General features: G+C 43.8%; 3 protein-coding genes across 5 annotated transcripts in view; 1 reads left to right on the top strand and 2 right to left on the bottom strand.

Moving 5' to 3' along the window:
* Positions 1-11,478, top strand: part of gse1b (Gse1 coiled-coil protein b) — a 42,059-nt gene extending 30,581 nt beyond the window's left edge. For 2 of the 3 annotated variants that reach the window (XM_041933653.1, XM_041933636.1), the window contains exons 5-16: positions 90-290; positions 1,599-1,766; positions 1,889-2,259; positions 2,574-2,907; positions 4,409-5,052; positions 5,167-5,279; positions 5,397-5,664; positions 6,751-6,864; positions 7,053-7,427; positions 7,743-8,078; positions 8,640-8,743; positions 9,303-11,478. In XM_041933653.1, the coding sequence (XP_041789587.1) occupies positions 90-290; positions 1,599-1,766; positions 1,889-2,259; positions 2,574-2,907; positions 4,409-5,052; positions 5,167-5,279; positions 5,397-5,664; positions 6,751-6,864; positions 7,053-7,427; positions 7,743-8,078; positions 8,640-8,743; positions 9,303-9,443 (3,169 nt within the window). In that variant the 3' untranslated portion in view covers positions 9,444-11,478. The remainder of the gene's footprint in view (positions 1-89; positions 291-1,598; positions 1,767-1,888; positions 2,260-2,573; positions 2,908-4,408; positions 5,053-5,166; positions 5,280-5,396; positions 5,665-6,750; positions 6,865-7,052; positions 7,428-7,742; positions 8,079-8,639; positions 8,744-9,302) is intronic. The other variant, XM_041933644.1, reaches the window with a different exon arrangement.
* Positions 11,479-11,493: 15 nt separating this feature from the next.
* Positions 11,494-15,091, bottom strand: gins2 (GINS complex subunit 2). The gene is made up of 5 exons (XM_041933665.1): positions 14,684-15,091; positions 14,315-14,429; positions 13,884-13,983; positions 13,595-13,721; positions 11,494-13,047 (listed from the first exon to the last, which is right to left on the bottom strand). The coding sequence occupies exons 1-5, from the start codon at positions 14,771-14,773 to the stop codon at positions 12,919-12,921; spliced, it is 561 nt and encodes a 186-aa protein (XP_041789599.1). The 5' UTR covers positions 14,774-15,091; the 3' UTR covers positions 11,494-12,918.
* A 2,437-nt stretch (positions 15,092-17,528) lies between these two features.
* On the bottom strand, positions 17,529-20,414 carry emc8 (ER membrane protein complex subunit 8). The gene is made up of 5 exons (XM_041940502.1): positions 19,913-20,414; positions 19,399-19,475; positions 19,233-19,302; positions 18,646-18,740; positions 17,529-18,482 (listed from the first exon to the last, which is right to left on the bottom strand). The coding sequence occupies exons 1-5, from the start codon at positions 20,123-20,125 to the stop codon at positions 18,323-18,325; spliced, it is 615 nt and encodes a 204-aa protein (XP_041796436.1). The 5' UTR covers positions 20,126-20,414; the 3' UTR covers positions 17,529-18,322.
* Positions 20,415-20,445: the final 31 nt, after the last annotated feature.

Here is a 20,445-nt window from a genome sequence, read left to right as displayed (position 1 = left end):
TGGCCATTTTGCACAAATGTTGTATGCGTGAACAGTAAACATATACAAATCAGATAAACCATGACTTTTCTCTGTTGCTGCTTCTTCAGTCTGCCCAGACAGTTGCCTAATGCAGTGCCCCCTGGTCCAGTACCAGAAGAGTACCTCCGTGGTTTCCGTCCCTATGCCACGACTGAGGATGCCCTTCGCATGCCCTCTTTGCCCTTGGGCCTGGACCCTGCCACTGCAGCTGCCGCAGCTGCCTACTACCATCCCAGCTACCTGCCCCACCCTTCCTTCACACCATACAGGTAAGCCTCTCCATTAATTTGTTTTGTTGACTCGGCACCCTTGTCCTCTGAGAGCAAATTGTGCAAACCAGTGCATATGACTAAACTAAGTATTGGGACTGCTCAGCAGTAAACACATTAGTGTATAGCTGACCTTGATTTCATGTTCCCAGAGGGAGAATATTTTGTTGACGTTCTTGTATATTTATTTAACTGGGGGAGAGATTTCATTGAGTTGAAGAGAGATGTGACTAAGACAGATTGCAGTACAAATTTAAAAAATCAGGTTCCAGGTCAACAAAATGCAAAGTAACAGAATGCTTTTAAGAGATTGATTTAAGAATAGATATCACTCTTTCACTTTTTATTGCCAAAGGCTACAATAATGTCATTTACAACCTTCAGAGCTGATGTAATGGTCCCTTAGTGGCTGCTAAATTGCAATGCAGTTCTTCTTAAAACAAGCACTACACATATTTAACAGTTTTCCAAAATGTCTGTGTGTCCTCAATGTTTTTTGCAGTATGAGACAAACAAAGCTCTGTGTCGGGTATTCTCTGTAACCCTGCATTATTAATGAAGGGGTTGTATTAATTTTGAAGCTTCCTCAACCAAGCCAGTTAATAGATGCATTTTCCCTGTCTAACCCAAGCTAGGTTATACCTATAGATTAAATATGGACATACAAAAGAGCCATGGCTGGTTTTGCCACTTAACTCTATAAAGGATATATATATATCTGGAAATTACAAATTAAATTTAAGATGTATCCTGCTCACCACTGTGGTTTTGTTTACGATATTACGGTGTTCTTAACAGCCATGACTGCCTGTGTGACTGTGATCATACAGAGAAAACACCAGCAGCACAAAATCTATGTGCGGTATTTGTTTTAAGATAGGTTACTTCTAAATGTACACTACCTAGGATTTTGTGGACTGTGTGTGTTGAGAGGACCCTGCTTGCTTTGGGATATCACACAGGCTGCGTGCCCCTGGTCTGTCAACCCAGCAAGATCAGAGGACTGCAGCAGCCATCACACACTGCGCTGTAATGGATTTAATGAGGGGATGAGCAGTGGATGTCACACACACACAAAAAAAGACGCACAGTTGTGCATCAACACACGGCACAGTCTCTTGCTTGTTGTGTGGTGATTGAGGTTAGCTGACAGAGACTGCTACTTTCATGAAAGATAGAAGACCCTGTGATGTCGCTTCTTCGGGAGGCACACAGGTTAATGAAAGTGAATGCCGCACTGTCACATGGGGAAACTGACTCCTTCTCTTTCTCTCTTTTCTTTTTCTTATTGCAATCCTCATTTCCCAGGATGGATGACCCGTTCTGCCTTTCTGCTTTGAGGTCACCTTTCTATTCATTGCCAGCAGGGGGAGCTTTACCCCCCATCCATCCCTCTGCTGTTCACATGCACCTACAAGGGGTCCGCTACCCTGGAGATTTCACACACCCTTCACTGTCAGCACTGCAGTCTGAGAGGTAAAGTCTCCTAATTCGCCCATAGGCACAGCCACAAGTTACATATGCACGTGATTAGGGATCGTCCTTTCCAATATCACTGACCTTTCCTCTTCTGTTTCCCCGTCCACTTTGCTTTTTAGGCTTCAGCTGGAGGATGAGCTGCGGCAGAGAGAGAGGGAGCGCGAAAGAGAACGCGAGCGCGAAAAGGAGAGAGAGCGGGAGGTGGAGAGAGAGAAAGAGCGGGAGAGGGAACGAGAGCGGGAGAGAGAGCGGGAGAAGGAGTTGGAGAGGGAGAGAGAGAGGGAGCGTGAGCGCGAGAGAGAGCGCGAGAGGGAACGGGAGAAGGAGAGAGAAAGAGAGAAGGAGCTGGAGAGGCAGAAGGAGAGAGCACTGAGGGAGAAGGAACTGCAGGCTTCCAAGGCCATGGAGAGCCACTACCTGGCCGAGCTCCATGCCATGAGGGGGCAGGAGGACCGAACCAAGCATGAGAGACTCACCCCTAATCGGGCTGGTATGTGTCCGTGCCGCACCTGGTGCTTTCTTCAGCTACAGTCATACTACGTGTCCCTATAATCACTTCATAGAGGTTAAAGAAGGAGTCAAACTGTATCAGCCACAATTGATGATAATCAGTTTTTTTTTTTTTTTTTAACTGTTTTCTTGCAGCTTCTCAGATGTAGACATTTGCTGGTTACTTACTCTTCTATGTTAGTAAACTAAATATTTATGGCTTTTGGACATCGCTGAGAAAATAATTGTAAAATTAAACTAATGACTACTTGCAACCATTACATATAAATGTTTATGCTGACCTTTCTCCCTCAGCAGATAAAACCAAAGAGCCCGCTCCTCCAGCTCCCAAACCAGTCCCGCCAGGACTCCACTCTTCAATGGTCCAATCACATCATCCTGTCCCTGGTCTAATCTCAGGCCACGGCCTCTACATGGGGCCGGGTGCCGTAGGGCCGGGGCTGTCTGCCTCAATGATGGCTCAGAGGACCAATGAGGAGGAGAGGTGGTTGGCACGGCAACGCAAGCTGCGGCAGGAGAAAGAGGATCGTCAGTACCAGGTGTCTGAATTCCGCCAGCAGGTTCTGGAGCAGCACCTGGACTTGGGCCGGCCAGGTGACGCGCCAGATCACAGGGCAGACTCGCACAGGTGAGACGACACTCACGAGGCTAAACTCACTGCAGTCCGGCCAACATGTGCAGAAACGTCTTGAATGATTTAACCACATGCCATGGCAGTATTTATTTCCACATGACTTGTTTCGCCCATGTTATCTGATAGAGACAAGGGGTTCAGGGGTCTCTGTGGCACCAAAACACATGCATGAAAACACTATTTTGGGGGTGTTTGACTGTCTATCTCTGCTAGCCTGATAGGGACAGTCGTGCCTGTGTTTTGATGCCTCAGAAGTTGGCAGGCTTTAGAAGTTTGTTTTCAGGCAGAACTGGAAAAAAAGATAAACCCTGTCAGAAACATCACATCTACTCTATTTCTGTCCACGCTTCCTTCCAGGGCTGACATGTAGGCAAACAGGCAGCTATGTTTAGGTGTCGATGTAGGGCGTAAAGTGGGGTCCCACTGACTGCTATTTCATGAGTAATGGGTTGGGGTTTCAAACAGGCAGCGAGAGGGACGGCTAAGATACACAAAGGCTAATTCTCGGCTAATCCTCTCAACCTTGCACAGCATAAGCCCCCTACTTACCCTCCTTTGTTATTGTGCCTGTGTTTGTGTTGTTGTGTTGAATTCGGAAGTGAGGTTGTGGTTAATGCTGAACTGGTAGGACAGGATAGATACACACGTCTGCTATCAGTAACCCTACGGTATAATCGCAGAATCACAGCTCACAGGCTGCAGATTGCAGATAACGCACACACATTTACTCACTCACACACATACAAATGCAAACACAAACAGGAGGCATAGATAATTTGACTGGTCATGCAGGTTGCACTCCCGCCAGGTTTGATTTGGAAAGACGATCGAGACACTGTCCATCAGCCAGCTGCCTTTCTTTCTTCTCCACTGTCTGCCATTTCTTTTCCACCATTTTATACCATTATTCCTTTTCAAATCTCTCTTTTTTGCCCTTGTTCCCTCTTTACATATATAATCTTCTCCTCTCTCACATCATTGAGTATGATTTCCTTTGTAACAATCCATCCTTTACCATCCCTATGCCAGTAATTCTCTCCTCTGTCTGCCTGTCTGTCAGGAGAACATTTCTCCTGGCCTCCTCTTCAGCAGACCACTCTCTGAACTAGCTCTCCCTCTGTGCATGTGCATGTGCATGTGTGTGCATGTGTGTGTGAGTGTGTGTGTGTGCATCTGTGTGTGTGCCACACTGCAAAGACCTAACAGATCAAAAACAGGCCTGTATATCTGGAGGACATTGTGTGCCTTGGCCACATCCTCTCTCTGCTCTGGGCTACTCTGTCTGGGCTTGATAACACTGTTTTGCACAGATACCCAAACTCACAGACATACTGACAGGGATGAAGGGAAATAGGCAAGGCATGTAAGCACTGTGGTGTGTCTCTGCATCACATGTACCATAGGACAACACTGTTAATCAATTTTAGAAGCGATACGAACATTGTACTGTATTTTTAACAGATGAGCATGACCCTGTTCCATTGTATCTCTACAGATCCATACCAAATCACCATGAACCAGGAAACCGGGACCTCCACCCTCACTTAGGCGCCCCTCCACCACTCATCTCCCCCAAACCTCCGCAGCCACCACGTGAACACCACCCTCCGCCTCCCACCACCCTGTGGAACCCTGCATCTCTTATAGAAACAACGTCAGACTCCAGACGTAGCCACGAGCCCTCAGGGATGGGACACTATGAGCTCAGTCGGCTGCCGCCAGGGCCCTCGAAATACGAGGACGGAGCACGAAGGAGAGAAGGGGGAGTAATGGAGAAGTATCCCCCACTGAGAGGTCCTCCAGGCCTGCCGGAGCCCAGCACATTCCTCGCCGATCTGGAGAAATCCACCCAGTCCTTCTTCAGCCAGCAGAGGGCATCACTGTCCCTGTCAAGCCAGTATGAATTGGAGGGAGTCATGAAAAGCAATGCTGGGCTAAAGAGCCTCCAGGGACACCCAGGGCACAGTAGACATGGACAAGGGCTAGGAATGGTCACTGGGCCAGGGATGGGACAAGTAGCCGCACTGGGGATGGGTCCAGACACAATGCTGATCTATGACGAGTTCCTTCAGCAGCACCGAAGGCCTGTCAGCAAGCTAGACCTGGAGGAGAAGAGGAGAAGGGAGGCCAGGGAGAAAGGTACTCCTACATGCTTTCAAAAATCATTTGCTATCTTATTTTATGTAACAGCACCTTTTTAATTGGAGCATTTAAAAAGTGGGGTGTCAGTAGTGACCTTTTTGTTTGCTGCAGGTTACTACTATGAGCTGGATGACTCATATGATGAGAGTGATGAGGAGGAGGTGAGAGCCCATCTCAGGAGAGTAGCAGAGCAGCCCCCACTCAAATTGGATGACTCCACTGAGGTAAAACACCTGCCAACACATACGCTGTCTGTGCTTTCCTTGATGAAGGCACGCTCAAGCACTCATGAGCGAACGCTGCACAAAGATTTTATTCATTTATTTTGGCTCTTTGCACAGAAATTGGACTTTCTGGGAGTGTTCGGCCTGACCACAGTGGGCCGGCGAGATGAGCTGGTGCAGCAGAAGAGAAGGAAGAGGAGGAGGATGCTCAGGGAGCGCAGCCCCTCACCACCTGTCTCGCAGTCGAAACGCACTCCTCCTCCTCCTCCCCAACTCAGCACGCGCTTCACCCCTGAAGAGATGGACCGAGCGCCAGAGCTGGAGGATAAGAAGCGTTTCCTCACTATGTTCAGGCTGTCCCATGTCACTCTACAGCAGAGGAGAGGTAGGAGAGATTATAGTTATACACAGATTAAGCCCCGTCTATACTTAGTCATGTTTAAAAACATTCTAAAAACCCTGTTAAATGTAGGCTTTAGAACAATTGTGCTGTTTAATTGTGTTTTGAGAACAACATTAGTTAGTTGAAGACTTAACTGTGCAAAACAATGCCTCTTAGCTATTCTTAATTAAATAAGCCGTGGCTCCTTTATTGTTTAAGTAGAGAATCGGTGTGGGCAGGAAGCTAACGCCTTTGCCTTTAATGACAAAATATCAGAATAACATCAGTGAAGGAAATAGTTTTTACTGACATTGATAAATACTTGAACATTATCAGTGTGCTTCAGGAAGCTGCTTAGAAACCACTGCATCGCAGAAGTGACCCAGTTCCCTTTACATGGCATACAAAAACATCCCCATCCATTACTCATATCATGTCTCTCCTCTCTGACATCTCATTTCAGCAGAGTAAAGAAGAAGACTGATTGCATGCTCGTTTAGCTTTTAGAAAGTAGTAGTCATTCCCAGTCGGCTCTACAGCTTGCTGACGCTTCACTTCAGCTGAGCTGTGCCTGCTTTACATGCGCTGTGTTCTCATTAACATGTTGACTCAAGCCTTGAATGAAATCATAAAGAGGTCAAGCAATGAACATGTCAACCTCAAACCCCTGTATTATATGCAGCATATATTAAGCAGGGTATGCATAATGAAATGCTTTACATCGCCCTAGTTAGAAAGGTGGACTTGTGTCAAGGTTCTGTTAGTAGGCACTTGCAGTTATACACACACACGCACACACACACACACACACACACACACTCGTACTGACGAGGAATTGGGAGTGGCAGCAGTGGGCTTACAGTGATCCTCGTCTAATCCTCTTGATTTACTGTTTGCTGCCTACAGATGGCAGCGCACAGCCTCCCACGCTGTCAGGCCACGCTCAGCCTCCTTTTACACACACACACACACACACTCACACAGGGAGACATGGGTTCTTATGAAATTTGAATAAGATAGATACAGACAGGACTGAGGCTACAAAGAAACAAAGATTCAACACATGATGTTTTTTTCTCTGTCTATTAGATAATGAAAGGGTGGTGGAGTTGCTTCAGGCCATTAAAGAAAAGAGCGTAACCTTGGATACCATCAGACATGCCCCTCATCCGCTATGTAAGAGCCCTCCAGCACAGATCTCTGGTGAGACACATGCTAATGCAGATGAACATACGGACTTTCTCATTCCTGAAGTATTGTGTTTGAGTGTTACTTCTTCATTTATAGAATATTTCTGGATGAAAGATACATCTAAACTTTTGAATGCAGCAGTCCATCTGTAGTAACGTGGATTTCGACCACATGACTAACAAATGTTCAAATGATTGCAGATTCTGCATTTGCCCAGCCTCCATCTGAATCAGAAGACCACCACAGTGTCAGATCACATAGCCCCCCCTCACATTGCCCAGCGTCCCCCAGTGGCAATCCAAAACCCCTTGGGGACACATTAAGACCAAAGGAACCCCCTTCTCCAGCTGTCTTCCCAGACAAGGCCCGGGGGCCCAGTGAGGGACCGATCCCTAAGAGGAGCTCCAGCCTGCTGAACAGTTTGCGGCCCCCGCTCCCCCTGCAGGCTAAAGAGGGCCCTCACAGCGTCAATGGACGTACCAAACCCTGGGACAGTTTCACCCCAGAGGAATTTGCCCAGCAGTTCCACGAATCTGTGCTTCAGTCCACTCAGAAGGCTCTGCAGAAAAACAAAGGTAAGCCACACCAGTCACACTGATGGAGATTTCTCTTTGATGCCGATGGGCAGCGGGACGCCTTCCCACGCTCTTGTTCTTGTTGTATTAGTGAGTGCCATTTGAGTGACGACTACAATGCTAATACTCAACATACTGCCACCTGCTGTGCCGGAGGGAATGTAGCAACACATTTTTCTGTCTTAGAAAGGTTTAAGATACAGGAGATTTATGGGAAATTATTTAAATGAGAGGACAGTAGGAGAGAAGAGTAAAACACGGGAGAATCCCAGGAACAACAGGAGGGTTGACAGCTCTGTCCATCTTGTCCTTCAGGTGGAGCCACGGGGATGTCAGAGTCGTCCCACCTCCAGGAGGCGTCTGTTCACTACAACATTCCAGAGCTTCAGAGCACCCCTGGCCGGCCGCCACAGCCGCTTTCACAATCTCACTCAAATGCACATTCATTTCCACATCCGCTCTCACACCCTCACCCTCAGCCCAACGGGCAGCACTCTGCACCCCTACACCGGGAGGCCTCAGGGACGAGGGAGGACCTGTCTGGTCCAGATGACTCTGAGGAGGAGGAGGATGAGGAGGAAGAGGAGGCTCCTGTGTCCAAGTGGCAGGGGATTGAATCTATATTTGAAGCTTATCAGGAATATGTTGAAGGTAAGCGGCCACAGCAAACATGCAGTGATTATACTGCTGCTGTTTTTATGGCTCCTCTACCCCATGTTATATGTGGGTTTCATAAACCTAACCTCTTTAAAAGCCATCAGTATCTCACTGGATGGGCTCATAACATAGTGTTTGTCTTTATCCCTGTAAAAATTTGATGTGTTAATTCTTATTATGACATAAAATGCCTTCATCTTAAGCAGGACTGTGCAGTCGCATATTGTTTGGTGGCTGAAGTCAATACAAATGACTGGTTTGGATTTTTGACAGTTGTTGTAGCGTTCTCCCGCCACTAGATGGTGGTATTCACTCCTCTACACAATTCATATGTCATAAAGAAAAATGTGTGTAATCAGGAGTTGTAACAGCCATCTGATCAATCCAAGAAACAAGAAGAAACATTTCGTGTCTTTGCTAGTGAATTAGCCTTGTGGCAGCTGCTCTTCAGAAAGCACATGGTGTGGATTCTGCAAAACGGCTTATTTTTTTTCCTCTAACCCCCAACTCTTGTTTTTTGTTCCCCTTTTTCTCTCATTCGACGTTTTCCTCTAGAGCAAAGCTTGGAGCGACAAGTATTGCAGAGCCAGTGTCGAAGACTAGAAGCTCAGAACTACAACCTCAGTCTGGCCGCTGAGCAGCTGTCTCATAGCATGGGGGTAAGAGGCGCATACGCTGCCACTGTTACTGTGCCTTCGAACACACCTTGTGTCATCGCTACGCCCAAATCCATCAATACCTGCCTCCTACATGTTTTCCCTCCACCTCTGCACATACTTATTTTATTGTCCCTCATAATATGCACAGTATATACACAGAGTGGATAAAATTGCATAAAAACCACAGTATACAATCCTAAGTAAATGGACCATTATGAAACAGGCAGCTATATTGGCAGATTTGAATTAATTTCAATGCTGATTTGCATTGCTGGTTTTCAAAGCAACTGGAGGAAACTAGCAGTTGAAAGATGCTGGATTTTCAGTGCAAGCCAAAACTGCAAAAGCAAGAGAATCAGTTTTGAAAATCATGTAAACACAAAGTATCCAAAACGCAAAGAGAGTCACTGTGTTCTTTATTATTGTCACATGTGGTTTCTCCTTTATTTTTTCCCACCGCTGTATTGATGTCCTGTAACTGAAATCACATCTTGGTCGTTGTGATGTTGTGTTGACTTTATATTTCTTGTCGTCCCTCTCTGCTACCCTGGACGTGTAGGAGCTGATGTCCCAGAGGCAGAAGCTGGCAGTGGAAAGGGAGAAGCTACAAGCAGAGCTGGAGCACTTCAGGAAGTGTTTGACGCTGCCACAGACACACTGGCCAAGAGGCGGCCATTACAAGGGTTACCCTCCCAGGTGACCCCAGCACGCCGACCTGATGGCCCACGGCCGCCTCCCCTTACAGACTGTCACCCAGAGTTTATTTTTCATGGCCTGGTCCACATAGCTCCATGGAGGAGAATATGGCAGGCTATAGAAACTGAATGAATGAATGAATGAATGAATGGATACATGGATGATACAGGACCATACAGTGAAGGACAGGCAGCCTTTGGATTGTGGCCAGCCAGGGACTGTGCCACAACCCACTAATGCGTGCCAATGTAGCCAACCCCCGAGATCAGCGAGAGTATGGGGCAGGAGTACCTGAAGATCAACACAAACACACACAAATACACACACACACACACACGCACGCACCTACGCACCTGCTCTTCACGTAGTCTTCAGCCCCTGCTGCTCTATCGTTCAGTCCCTGCATCCCTCGCCGCCACAGCTACACAGACAATCCTGCCAATGAGGGAGCAGCTACCCCAGGAGGGGTGTCGTCAAAGAGACTTGAACACTCCAAAGGCTTCTGGCCAGTCGGGACTGATTTTTATCACAGTGGCCATGAGCTTTTGAACTGGAAATGCACTTAAGAAGAAAAGCTGAAGAACTACCAGGTGGTACTGTGTTACAGCAAAGAACTGTTCAAATTAGGGAAGAACTTAGAAAATGCACATTTTTGGAAAGAATTAAGGAAATGTTTTATTTCGAAATAGAAATTTGAGAATAAGAATTTTAAAAGGTGCTTCAGCCTTGTATTGTATATATAATATGAAGACTTAAAAGAATTTTGTATGTTTTTATTACTTTAATCATTGTTCTTTTAAAAGAAAAAGCCTGCCATTTTTATATGTTTATGCTTTTTTTGGGTTGGAAAAGAAAGCCTTGCTTTTAGTGTTTGTACTGCTGCTGGCCAGAACAGCTCATTTTGAGACATTTAACAGAGTGAGGGAGAACAGGATCCACTCCTCCTACTCTCTCTCCCAGCACTGCGCAGCTGAGGCCCAGCCACAGCCACCTCATCTGGCGTCTGAGCTCAGCAGAGCTTACTTAGCGGTCCTGAGACATGGCTCCTGCCCTCTCATCCCCCTTCCTTCACAGCAACACGTGTCTCTCTGTTTTAATGCCCCTTTCAACAACTCCTCTGGTCAGCTTCACCGCTGCTGGCATGACTAGTTAGCTTGTGATAGTCTCATACAGAAACCAGTTGAGATCCACACTGACTTTTTTTTTTCTTTTGCTTTGGTCACTTGACATACTTCATTTTTTTTTTTTAAGACATGAAGAGTCTCTTAAGCCGCCAGCTGATGGAACTGGTTCTTGATGCTTTATCCTACCATTGGACCTTTCACTTCACCTATATGGCATTGGACTCAAACAATATGACGGTTTGCATAATGTTATGCCTTACAAGATCAAGCCCTTATTAGCAGCCATGAGAGGACCTAGTGCCAAAATGAAAAACGGTAGCATTTTGGATTCTTAATTTTAAATCGAGTTGCAGTTAGGTAGCCAAACATTCAAACCAGAATGGCCATCTTCCACTGCTTGAATACATTTGACCCCACTCGTCGTCTTCCTGCATTTACCCGTTTTTAGGACTAGCCAAAGTTGCCAACACACTATAAAAAAATAAATCACACACAAAAGTAGATTCAAACTGGGCATTTCCTGCTCTGTATAAAATCAGAAAGGTTTGATTTACCTGGCCTCATACATGTTTACAACCTCTGCCTGCCCTTCATCCTCCTCGTCAGCTCTGCACTGAGATTCGAGTTTAACTCCCGACTTTCCACCCTGTAACTCGTGTTGCCTCAGCCTTATGGTCGCATGTGCAATTGGAGACCATCTTTGAGGTGTATAAATTCCAGAGGCTTCAACCCAGCTGCACAAGTTATGGTGGGATGGCTGGTGTAAAAAGAGTGGGGGGTGTCAGGATTTTGAAAAATGTAGTAAACTTTGAAAATGTGCATAAAGTTCATTCATTGAAAAGAGAAAAAAAAAAAGCACAACAACCCCCTACACACCATATATTTATTACAAGTGCCTCAAAAATTTGGGAGCATGTGAATGAGTTGCAGTACACACGATGGGACATTCTACACACATCAGTGATCAGGGATTTTTACATTGAAGCGTCTACTATATGTCTCACACCTTTCAAATATGTGCATGTCAAGAACCAACACCAAATTTCTTTATCTAAATCCATGTGATCATGAGACCATTTTATAAGTGAGGCCCAAGCCAGTTCAGAGGATCAAGACTACGCATGCTGAGGTAAGCTGCCAATGACCTGGGGAGGAAGGTGCAGTACGGTGAGCCCCTTACCCAGCCTCCCTGTGTCTCCAACCCACGCACGCCCATGCAATAGCCCCATTACTCAGTGGAGGATGTCTAGATGCTGTGAAATCCTGTTTTTAAAATGTACTTGTTTGAATTCATTGTAATGTAATATATTCTTTGTTGAATGTAGTAATTAGGTATTTATGAATATATGGCTGTGATTTCAGACAAAAAAGAAAATAAAATATTTCAAAAATGTTAAATATCAACCCTTGTCTGTTTGTGGGTGCCGGTAGGTGGGCAGTTAGTAAAATCGTGTTATTTAAAAAGAAAGGACTGATAATCCTGAGCTCTTCCTGGCAAAGATTCTTCGTAGAGCTGGTGATTTATTAGTTTAACATCATGACTTCAATCAATATTAACGTCACTTGCTTTCGATGAGTATTTGAGCTTCTTTCCACTCCACAAGACCAACATTTCAAGTTTGAAAAGTAGTTCTGCTGTTGCCCTCAACTCAAGCATTGACCTCGTCCAGTTAAATTCAGACTAAAGTAGCCAAGTGGAAACAACCACACTGAAGCTGAAACCATTTTTTGCTTCAAGAGTTGGTCAACTAATCACTTATCTTTATAACTATATAACACTTATGCCTCCTGTGTGCATGCATGATGCTAGAAAAAGGTTTGCATTTCCTTTCTTCTACCACAGTTTTGCAGGCAAACCTGCAAAACACCACTCAACTAGAGCGCTCTGAAATATGCAGAGGAAGTATTACACACAGAGGAAACAAACAAAGTTGATCATTCAGCACAATGATACAAAATCTGTACTTGTAGGGTAAACAAAAAAAAAGTACACTTTGATACAAATATATTTATTTTGTCACTTATTGACATGTACAAAACTTGTGGCAGTTTTAAACTACAGTGAGCATCCTAAATTAAATATGCATATATTTCGAAGAGCAGATACATGTACAGCCTACGTGCTTTTAATGTGTGAGCATTAATGCATGTCGCTCTAAAAAAATAATACAACCCCTTAAAAAGTCTGAGTAAAACTCAATCCGCTTCAGACATTGACGTAAATCTCAGATTCGATTTCTGAGAAAACAGTCTTTTGGGAAATGAAGGGCCTGGTGAGTACCTACTCACCTCAGTCCAAGCCTTTAACCCCAGCCTTCGCAAATTCTCGGGACAAGATCGTCTGGATCTTGTGGATCAATAGTCCGTGAACTGTCCCTTGCTTGAGCCAGGCTGCAGATTGGACCGTAGTTTGTACATGCAGTTGAGAGAGTCAAGAAGGAACGCTCGTATGGTGTTAATCTCCATCAGAGTCAGGTTGTCCAGCTACAGAGGGAGGGAGGCAGAGTGAGACAGGAGACATGCTCCGGTTTAAACACGTCAGAATAACGGCTTTCTCTAATGACTGCGCTGGATTTAAGCTCGTATCTGCTGGATCTTAATGCGACAGTAAAACAGGAAACAGCAGAGCCACGAGATGAGGGGATAACTGGATAATCCCAATTAAGAAGAAAAATACAACAAAAATAATTCCAAGGCGCTTACGTTTTTCTTCACTTCAACACAACCTCCAGCAGCCATTTGAAATAATTGACCAATGAATTATGTGACTAATGGCCACGTGGCATTCTGGCAGCAACACGGTTTTGTTCCTTTTTTGTGTTGCCTGACAGATTTTGGTGATTTGCCAAGATTTTTTTGGAACTGGACATTTTCCTTTACGTTTATGCCTCTACATGGTTAAGTAGGCTACGTAGTTAAATGCTTTATTTAGTTTACTGTTAATATACGATCGGGAATCGGCTCTACGGTATTCTTTAACACCTTGTGGAAACCAGATGCTCAGTGTGTGACTTTTGTCCATCAGTGTTACCTTGGCATGAGCCTCCATCTGACTGATGAAGCTGTCGGCGGAGAGGCGGAGTTTGGCAACACGTGTGTCCCAGATGTCTTTGACCAGCGTGCGGATCTCATCTGCTTTAGGGATGTTGTCAGACGCACTACAGAGACACACACACAAACCAGCATGTAAGGTACAATGACACATAGAGACTACAAGGCAGCATTTTCACTAATGTTTAATTAGTACAAACACCATGAGCTAAATAAGACAGAAGGCCGTAGATTTCTGCATGGGGACAACTTCAGTGTATATGACTTACTAGTTCAGTAGCAGTTTGGTCAGCTCCATGTAGTAAGGACTGGGAACAGGTGTAAAGGCATCCTCTTTCCTCTCCAGGTCTCGCATCTCCTCCAGTTTGTCTGCAGAGTATCAACAGCAGGCCAGTCGGAGCAGTAATTTAATGAACCACATTACCAGATGGAAGAAATCAGCATTAATGTCAGTATATCTGAGACATGCCAGTTCCAATCATGAAGGTTTAATCTCTTGAAACTCTGTCAGACCACAGATGAGTGACATAAAGACATGCTGAAAGTTTCCAGTGATGCCAGATATATTAGGCTGAATTTCGTTGAAACGCGTTAAAGTGATGCACAAGACTTTGTCAAGAATTTAAGTTCTACAACAACTATTCAACTATTCCGGCATCTTGAAAACATGTCAGAGACCTGCATGCACTGTCTCTCTCACCAACATCCATCCATGCAGGAGGAACAATTCTGCATTTCTGTCTCTGTTTGAGGTTGAGGGCCAGCCACACGGGGACATCAACAGGCAGTCCGGGGTTGAAGGGACCCAGGTCACCCTGAGGACAGACAGATTTATCAGGGAGGACAGTCACGGTACGCTAACGCTACTGAGCCATGCAGAATACAGTACAAACGAAAACTTGAATTCTCAATGGATGACAATCACCCTGTACGGTTTGGCATACGCTAACGTCAACTACTGAGCTAACGTGGCTAACGTTATGCGAGTTATCAGTATGTGGTCAAAAGTTAACCGTTTAACCGTGTAAAGTAACGTCTTGATACGTACAACTGACTTAACGTTACTTACCCCGATCAAATAGACCTTGTCCAGACTGAAATTTGGTATTATCTTCACCATCTCTTTCTCGGCGAGGAACTCCACCTCCGAGGGATCCATAGTCGTGTGTTTAGGAGATTTTTTTTTACAAAAATGTTACCCTCACATCTACGCTGCTCACTTTTCCCGCGCTGCGCGCTGCATGAACATCCGTGGACCACGCGGGATAAGTCAATCTCGTCATCAAAAGAAGACGTAATGTCGCGCGGTGAGCACTTGGTGTCTGTGTGTTGACTTTAAAAGCGTCTGTGTGTTTGTCTGTAATCCCCTGCTCTTGTCGTTACTTAGTCTTTAGAGAAATTGTATTTTTAACCCTGTTTGCAGACTTCCGAAGTGGCTTGGCCGTGACGACACGGACCAATCCTAACTTTTTTGCTTTGTTGGCTCGGTACTTCCGGGCCGGAAGGAAGAAGTGGGTCATGTGACAGCGACAACAGTTGTAATTAAGCGCCACTCGGTGGCAGTATTCACCAAGTTATAAACAGGAGGCCGCTCATACTCTAAATATAAACGCTAGCCATGTGAGTGTTTTTTCTGGCATTCCTGTACTCGTGACATCTGCTTTAATCGCGCTTGCGGCATTAATTATAAGTATGACTTTGATAGGGTTTGAAAAACGCCATGTATTATGTAGTTGTTAAAGTATTCAGAATGTTTCATTAAGTAGAAGTCACCACACACTCAAAAAAAAAAAACTTTATTATTACAAAGTCCTGCATTCACAATTTAACTTAAGGCACAAGTATTATCATCAAAATCTATTTATAATGTCATATATCATTAACACTATTTTGTGATGTTTCATTGAAGAAATTTAATTTGGAAATAATCTGCAATGAAAATAATCACAAGAAGAAGCCTTGATTATATAGAAACAATTGGTACTCTTATAAGGACTCTAATAATTCTATTTCTGTAAGTGCCTGGTAGCAGTGCGCGTGGCCGTGGCTGAAAAATGAGCGCATCACTTCCTGCCAGTTCTGTGGTCATGACTGGGTGATACAACCGTTTGCTTAATATATGATAGGAGCCAAAGTGTCTGTTTTCAGAGGTGCAGAAAGCCTACTGCATATGATGATAAGATCATACTGTAGGTGTGAAGGATTTTCATCTAGGAGATAAAACACAGTGAGGCAAGTTGGAAAGAAGCATGTGAAATTTTTCAGGGCAAAGTCTAAAACAGATTAGAGGTGATGGCCCATATGATAAACTAAAGGCACACAAGGAAGGTCCAGAAGGCCAGCCAAGTTTTAGTGAGGAAAGGTCACCATAGTTTCTTGGATATTTCAACAACATGCACTGTGATTCATCACTTCTCTGTAAGGGCATGGCAGAACATGACATCTAGAACACTGAATTCTGTCAGGAAGTGGATAAATCTCATTAGTCAGTAAATTCCATTATGTAGAGGAGATTAACTTTAAATTCCCCCTCCACTCACACACATTTTTCTTTCTGTCAGTCCTGATCCAGTAGTCAACTTAAACAGATGATATGTGGAAACTTGAAGCCTCTACTGCATATACACAGATTTGTGTGTCCAACAGTTTTTGGAAATTAAAAATAATTACATATTCATAGACTCTGGAGTTTTAAATGAGAGGAAGAAGATAATTAACAGGATCATATACCTTTTTTGTGGAAAAATCAGATCAGAGACAAATTATTAGTCAAAGTACAGTATTTTATATACATCTTACACCATGTCTGGAGGGGACGTTTAAAGTACGCGCAATTGCTGTGACTGCAGTAATGATGCAATTTCCTCATAGAATTAATAAAGTACTGTATTTCCCTATTGCCATTCTTTTTCCATATTTTATGTCACCATGTTAGTTACATACATGTTTTATTAGAAACTCTGTCAGGCAAACTGACATAAAAAAAGCTGCAGCCCTGAAGCTGATAAGTGGCAAACTTTCAGCAACCTTTTCTAACCTGCCTCGGCAGTGGTGTAACACCTGGCAAAATAATTTACCAAATGAACAGTCTGACAAAGACTTGGATATTTTCAAAAGTCGGGTTCATTGTACATTCAGTTCATAAAATTTCTGTAAAAAATGTTCTGTCCACACAATTGCTTAAGTAACTAGCTCTTACATTAATTCTAATCTCAAATAAAAAGGTAGATCTATATCTTCACATTAAGAATTTAAATTTTTTAACATGGCTTATTCAATAGTAGGATTTAGAGTGGTCATTTCAGTATAAATACATGCTATTAATTCTTAAAACAGATATCCAACATAAAACAAAATTCACACGTTCCTGTGATTTGATTCAGTGATTCAATCGTATTTCTAAATAAATCTTAGAGCAGCAATCCAAAGCCAATACGCCAACATGTACATCATCCAGAAAGACATTCTGAAGCACACCAGTGACAATAACAGCACATGTGCATCATAGAAATGTTTGTGTTAGCGTGAATTATTCAAAAGTCGAAGTTCTTGAGTCGATCATCTCATTGTCATTGCTGGTGCATCCACAGAAAGACTCAAGTTGGCTGTGCCACATGCCAAATGCTCTTTTTAGTGTCTTTCAATAAAACTGCCCACAAACATCCTCTGACAACAGTTCTATGTGTAAATTTTGTTTAAGGGTTTATAGGATAACTTTCGTTTTTTACAACCTGGACCTTATTTCTAGCATTAAATACGACCATTTACTCACCCAGACAACTTTGGTGGCATTTGGAGTCGTTTTGAAGAAATTAGCCCCAGAGGAGCGGCGCGTATATCCGTATAATGCGAGTACTCGGGGCATCCATGCGCAGCCTCTATATAACGCATAATCTGCGGCGAAACTCGTTCATATTCCAATATTTTGTTATGATATTCTGGTGCTATTTCCCTCTGAGCCGGCGGTCGGTTAGTTTAGCTGTAGTTTGGCACAGCTATGGTTCGTTATTCGTAGCCGACCGCCGCAAAGTTTGCCGTGTTGTGGCTCGCTGCTCGCAGCTCCCGGCGTTCGGTAATGCCATCATCCATGTCAGAGGTAGTTGTCTAGAGACGCCGGATGTTGATAACATGCCACTGCCGGCATGTTGTCTGGGTGAGTAAATAGTCATATTTAATGCTACAAATAAGGTCCAGGTTGTAAAAAACGAAAGTTATCCTTTAAGAAAAATTAGAAATTTAATAAAGAACATATATATTTTTTAATATCTCAGTGGTACAATCATCACCTCAAAGTTGTAATAACTTAGGGCATGATCTGTGTATGGCTACTGGCCATAAAATGTAAGAGCAAAAATAGATCAAATACTCTAGAATTTAACTTAATACAAACAACTAGGAACAAACACAAACCACTGCAGAGAAAAAACATTTAAGTCGAATTCAAAAGCATAATTGCCTTCATCACTTCAGCATCACCTTGTAAAGGTGGACACATGCCAACAGTGCACCTAAGGCGCTTGCCCTTAACAGATTTTGGCCTAACTGGTCAGTGGTCCACAAGTTCCCGTCGGTATGGGGGCCTTTTGATGGAACAAAGACTATGCCTTCAGCACTATTGTACTCCTGTGTTACATGAAGAGTAGCATCATGCATGCTGAAATGGCAGCAATATTCATGTGCGTGTCCAGGGTACTCCTGACTGAGGGTCTTAGCACAGATCCAGGACGGACTTGTTGATCACAGGGTTGGTCCAGTCATTCCTTAGATCATCCAAGTGATTGTCAAAGTCAATCAAGTTCTCGTAGGACCTGCCCTCTAGCAGAGCAGATGTTATCTTCTGTGCTTCGCTCCAGTCCTCGAAACAGTCACTGAAGACAGACAAAAACATCAGTTTGGCAATAAACACTGAAAACATACCTAGACAACATTCTTTTTTTTTGTTTTTAAGCTTGTACACAAGAGACTGTGGTTGAGGCTCACACCCAGTCCACACAAGTCTTGCAGTAAAACAGTTAACACAGAGACACTTACGAAGTTACTTCTCTGCTTTTCCACTTGTTTTCATGATGATCATAGATGAGCACAATGGGCTCAAAACAGCTCATTGTTAATCTACTGTTGTCCACCTGAAGGGAAAAAAAACACAAATTCCAACAGCATTAGTGGCAGCTATGATGTTGTTGAGATTTGAGGTGATTACGACACACCTGTGAAGTATGGCTTCACAGGACCACACCAGTGTTTTACATGCTTTAGGGAAATCACTTCCACTTCTATATACTTAACAATGCTGCAAACCATTTTTGAAGCTTACTGTAACATTTAAGATTAATTGTTTCTTTTACCTTTCAGGCAGCCAATTGCATCAATTCTGTCTCTAGATGATAAACATATAAGTTTGCAGAAACAAGCTTTATGTATGATCTTTATGCTGTACTGAATTAAAACCAATGGCTGCCTGGAAGGTACGATGAACATACTTGTTCAACTAAAAATGCACCACATGATTTGGAAATTAAGAAAGTCAGCAGTGTATTCATATTTATTTCAAACGAGATGTAAATGCACAAAACCACCAGTAAAGTCCATTCAAGCCATCCCAAATGATTAACGATTACCATAACAATTGCTGCTTCACTGAAGTTCTCAGAAATCCTGGCAGCCACCTTTTCTGCAACTTGATTAGGTCTGCAAGAGAAAGGACCAAAAATGTAGTGCATGAGAGTCCACACTGGTTGTTCTCCTGAAACAGCAGGGTGTCACTGTCCATTCAGCTGTCTGTACCTTGAATCCTTTGTGCGTTCGTTGGCTTGATAATAAGCGGCAATGACATAATTATTTTCTTTACACCAAGTATCGATCTGAGACAGGAACAGCAGTCATGGAGCCAACATGAAAGGACACAAGGACAGATTATAGATATTTAGATTGCAATCGATTAAGATCACATAGTTAAAATATATGTAACATAGAAATGGCCTGCAAAAACCCCTATGTTCATAAGGTGGAGGCACAGATTTAGCTGAAACTGCTTTAGACAGCTGTTGATTAAACTATGATTTCTTACTTCGTTATGCTTCTAACATTTAGGCTACCATCATTCATTTAAACATGGACACAATATTAAAAACATTGTTAGAGTAACGCAATACAGTTCAACAGCACCACAAACTGCAATCTATTAAACCATGACGTTGAATGAATGAGCAATATCAGCTACAACTAAGCTTGTCTTGCATTAGTTTAAGGTAGTTGTGCCCAATAAACTGAGCCCATATGTTTCTTGACGTCTACTTACCAGCGTTAAAGCCACTTCTAGCATCGGTGCCAGAGCCAGAGTGCCGTGAAACAGCGGCACGCAGTCCACACACAGGACCGTTTCACTGTGGCTGTCTTTCTTTCTCTCCTTCGCTTTTTCTGCCACCAGCAATCCATTCACGGCGAAGTGAGGGTACTTGGCAGCATGTAAAAGCATTTTACAGTAAGCCTGGCTTGTAAGCTGAATAGGCATGTTTATAAGGAAACCGGCAAAGAAAGAGCCTGTCAGACAAGTTGTTGCGTGCTACACGATGAGGGGGGACTGCTGCCTGCTACCGAGAGCTAACGTTGGCATATAATGCACGGACAAAAGTAGATATCAACCTGAGCAGTCACCTTACTGCCAGAATATGTGGTTGACGCTGCGCCGTACATGTACGCTTTACGATTAGCAAAAAGCACAAGTCTTTTTATGCTAGGTCAATGACTCAGTGTCACGGAATCTAGCCGGGGGAGCTAATCTTACTTGCACCTTCCACTCGTTCCTGTAGCACCGGTGGTGCCGTACATCAG

Source organism: Chelmon rostratus, chromosome 1 (genome assembly GCF_017976325.1).
Source record: "Chelmon rostratus isolate fCheRos1 chromosome 1, fCheRos1.pri, whole genome shotgun sequence".
NCBI lineage: Eukaryota > Metazoa > Chordata > Actinopteri > Chaetodontiformes > Chaetodontidae > Chelmon > Chelmon rostratus.
The sequence above is the reverse complement of the archived record's forward strand: the minus strand, read 5'-3'. Positions and strand labels throughout refer to the sequence as shown.

Coding starts and splice junctions, on each gene's coding strand:
- gins2 (XM_041933665.1), bottom strand. CDS start 14,773: ATGGATCCCTCGGAGGTGGAGTTCCTCGCCGAGAAAGAGATGGTGAAG. Junction 14,430..14,683: donor ACAAGGTCTATTTGATCGGG/GTAAGTAACGTT, acceptor GTCTGTCCTCAG/GGTGACCTGGGTCCCTTCAA. Junction 13,984..14,314: donor TCCTGCATGGATGGATGTTG/GTGAGAGAGACA, acceptor GATACTCTGCAG/ACAAACTGGAGGAGATGCGA.
- emc8 (XM_041940502.1), bottom strand. CDS start 20,125: ATGCCTATTCAGCTTACAAGCCAGGCTTACTGTAAAATGCTTTTACAT. Junction 19,476..19,912: donor TAGAAGTGGCTTTAACGCTG/GTAAGTAGACGT, acceptor TTCCTGTCTCAG/ATCGATACTTGGTGTAAAGA. Junction 18,483..18,645: donor AAAAGCAGAGAAGTAACTTC/GTAAGTGTCTCT, acceptor GTCTGTCTTCAG/TGACTGTTTCGAGGACTGGA.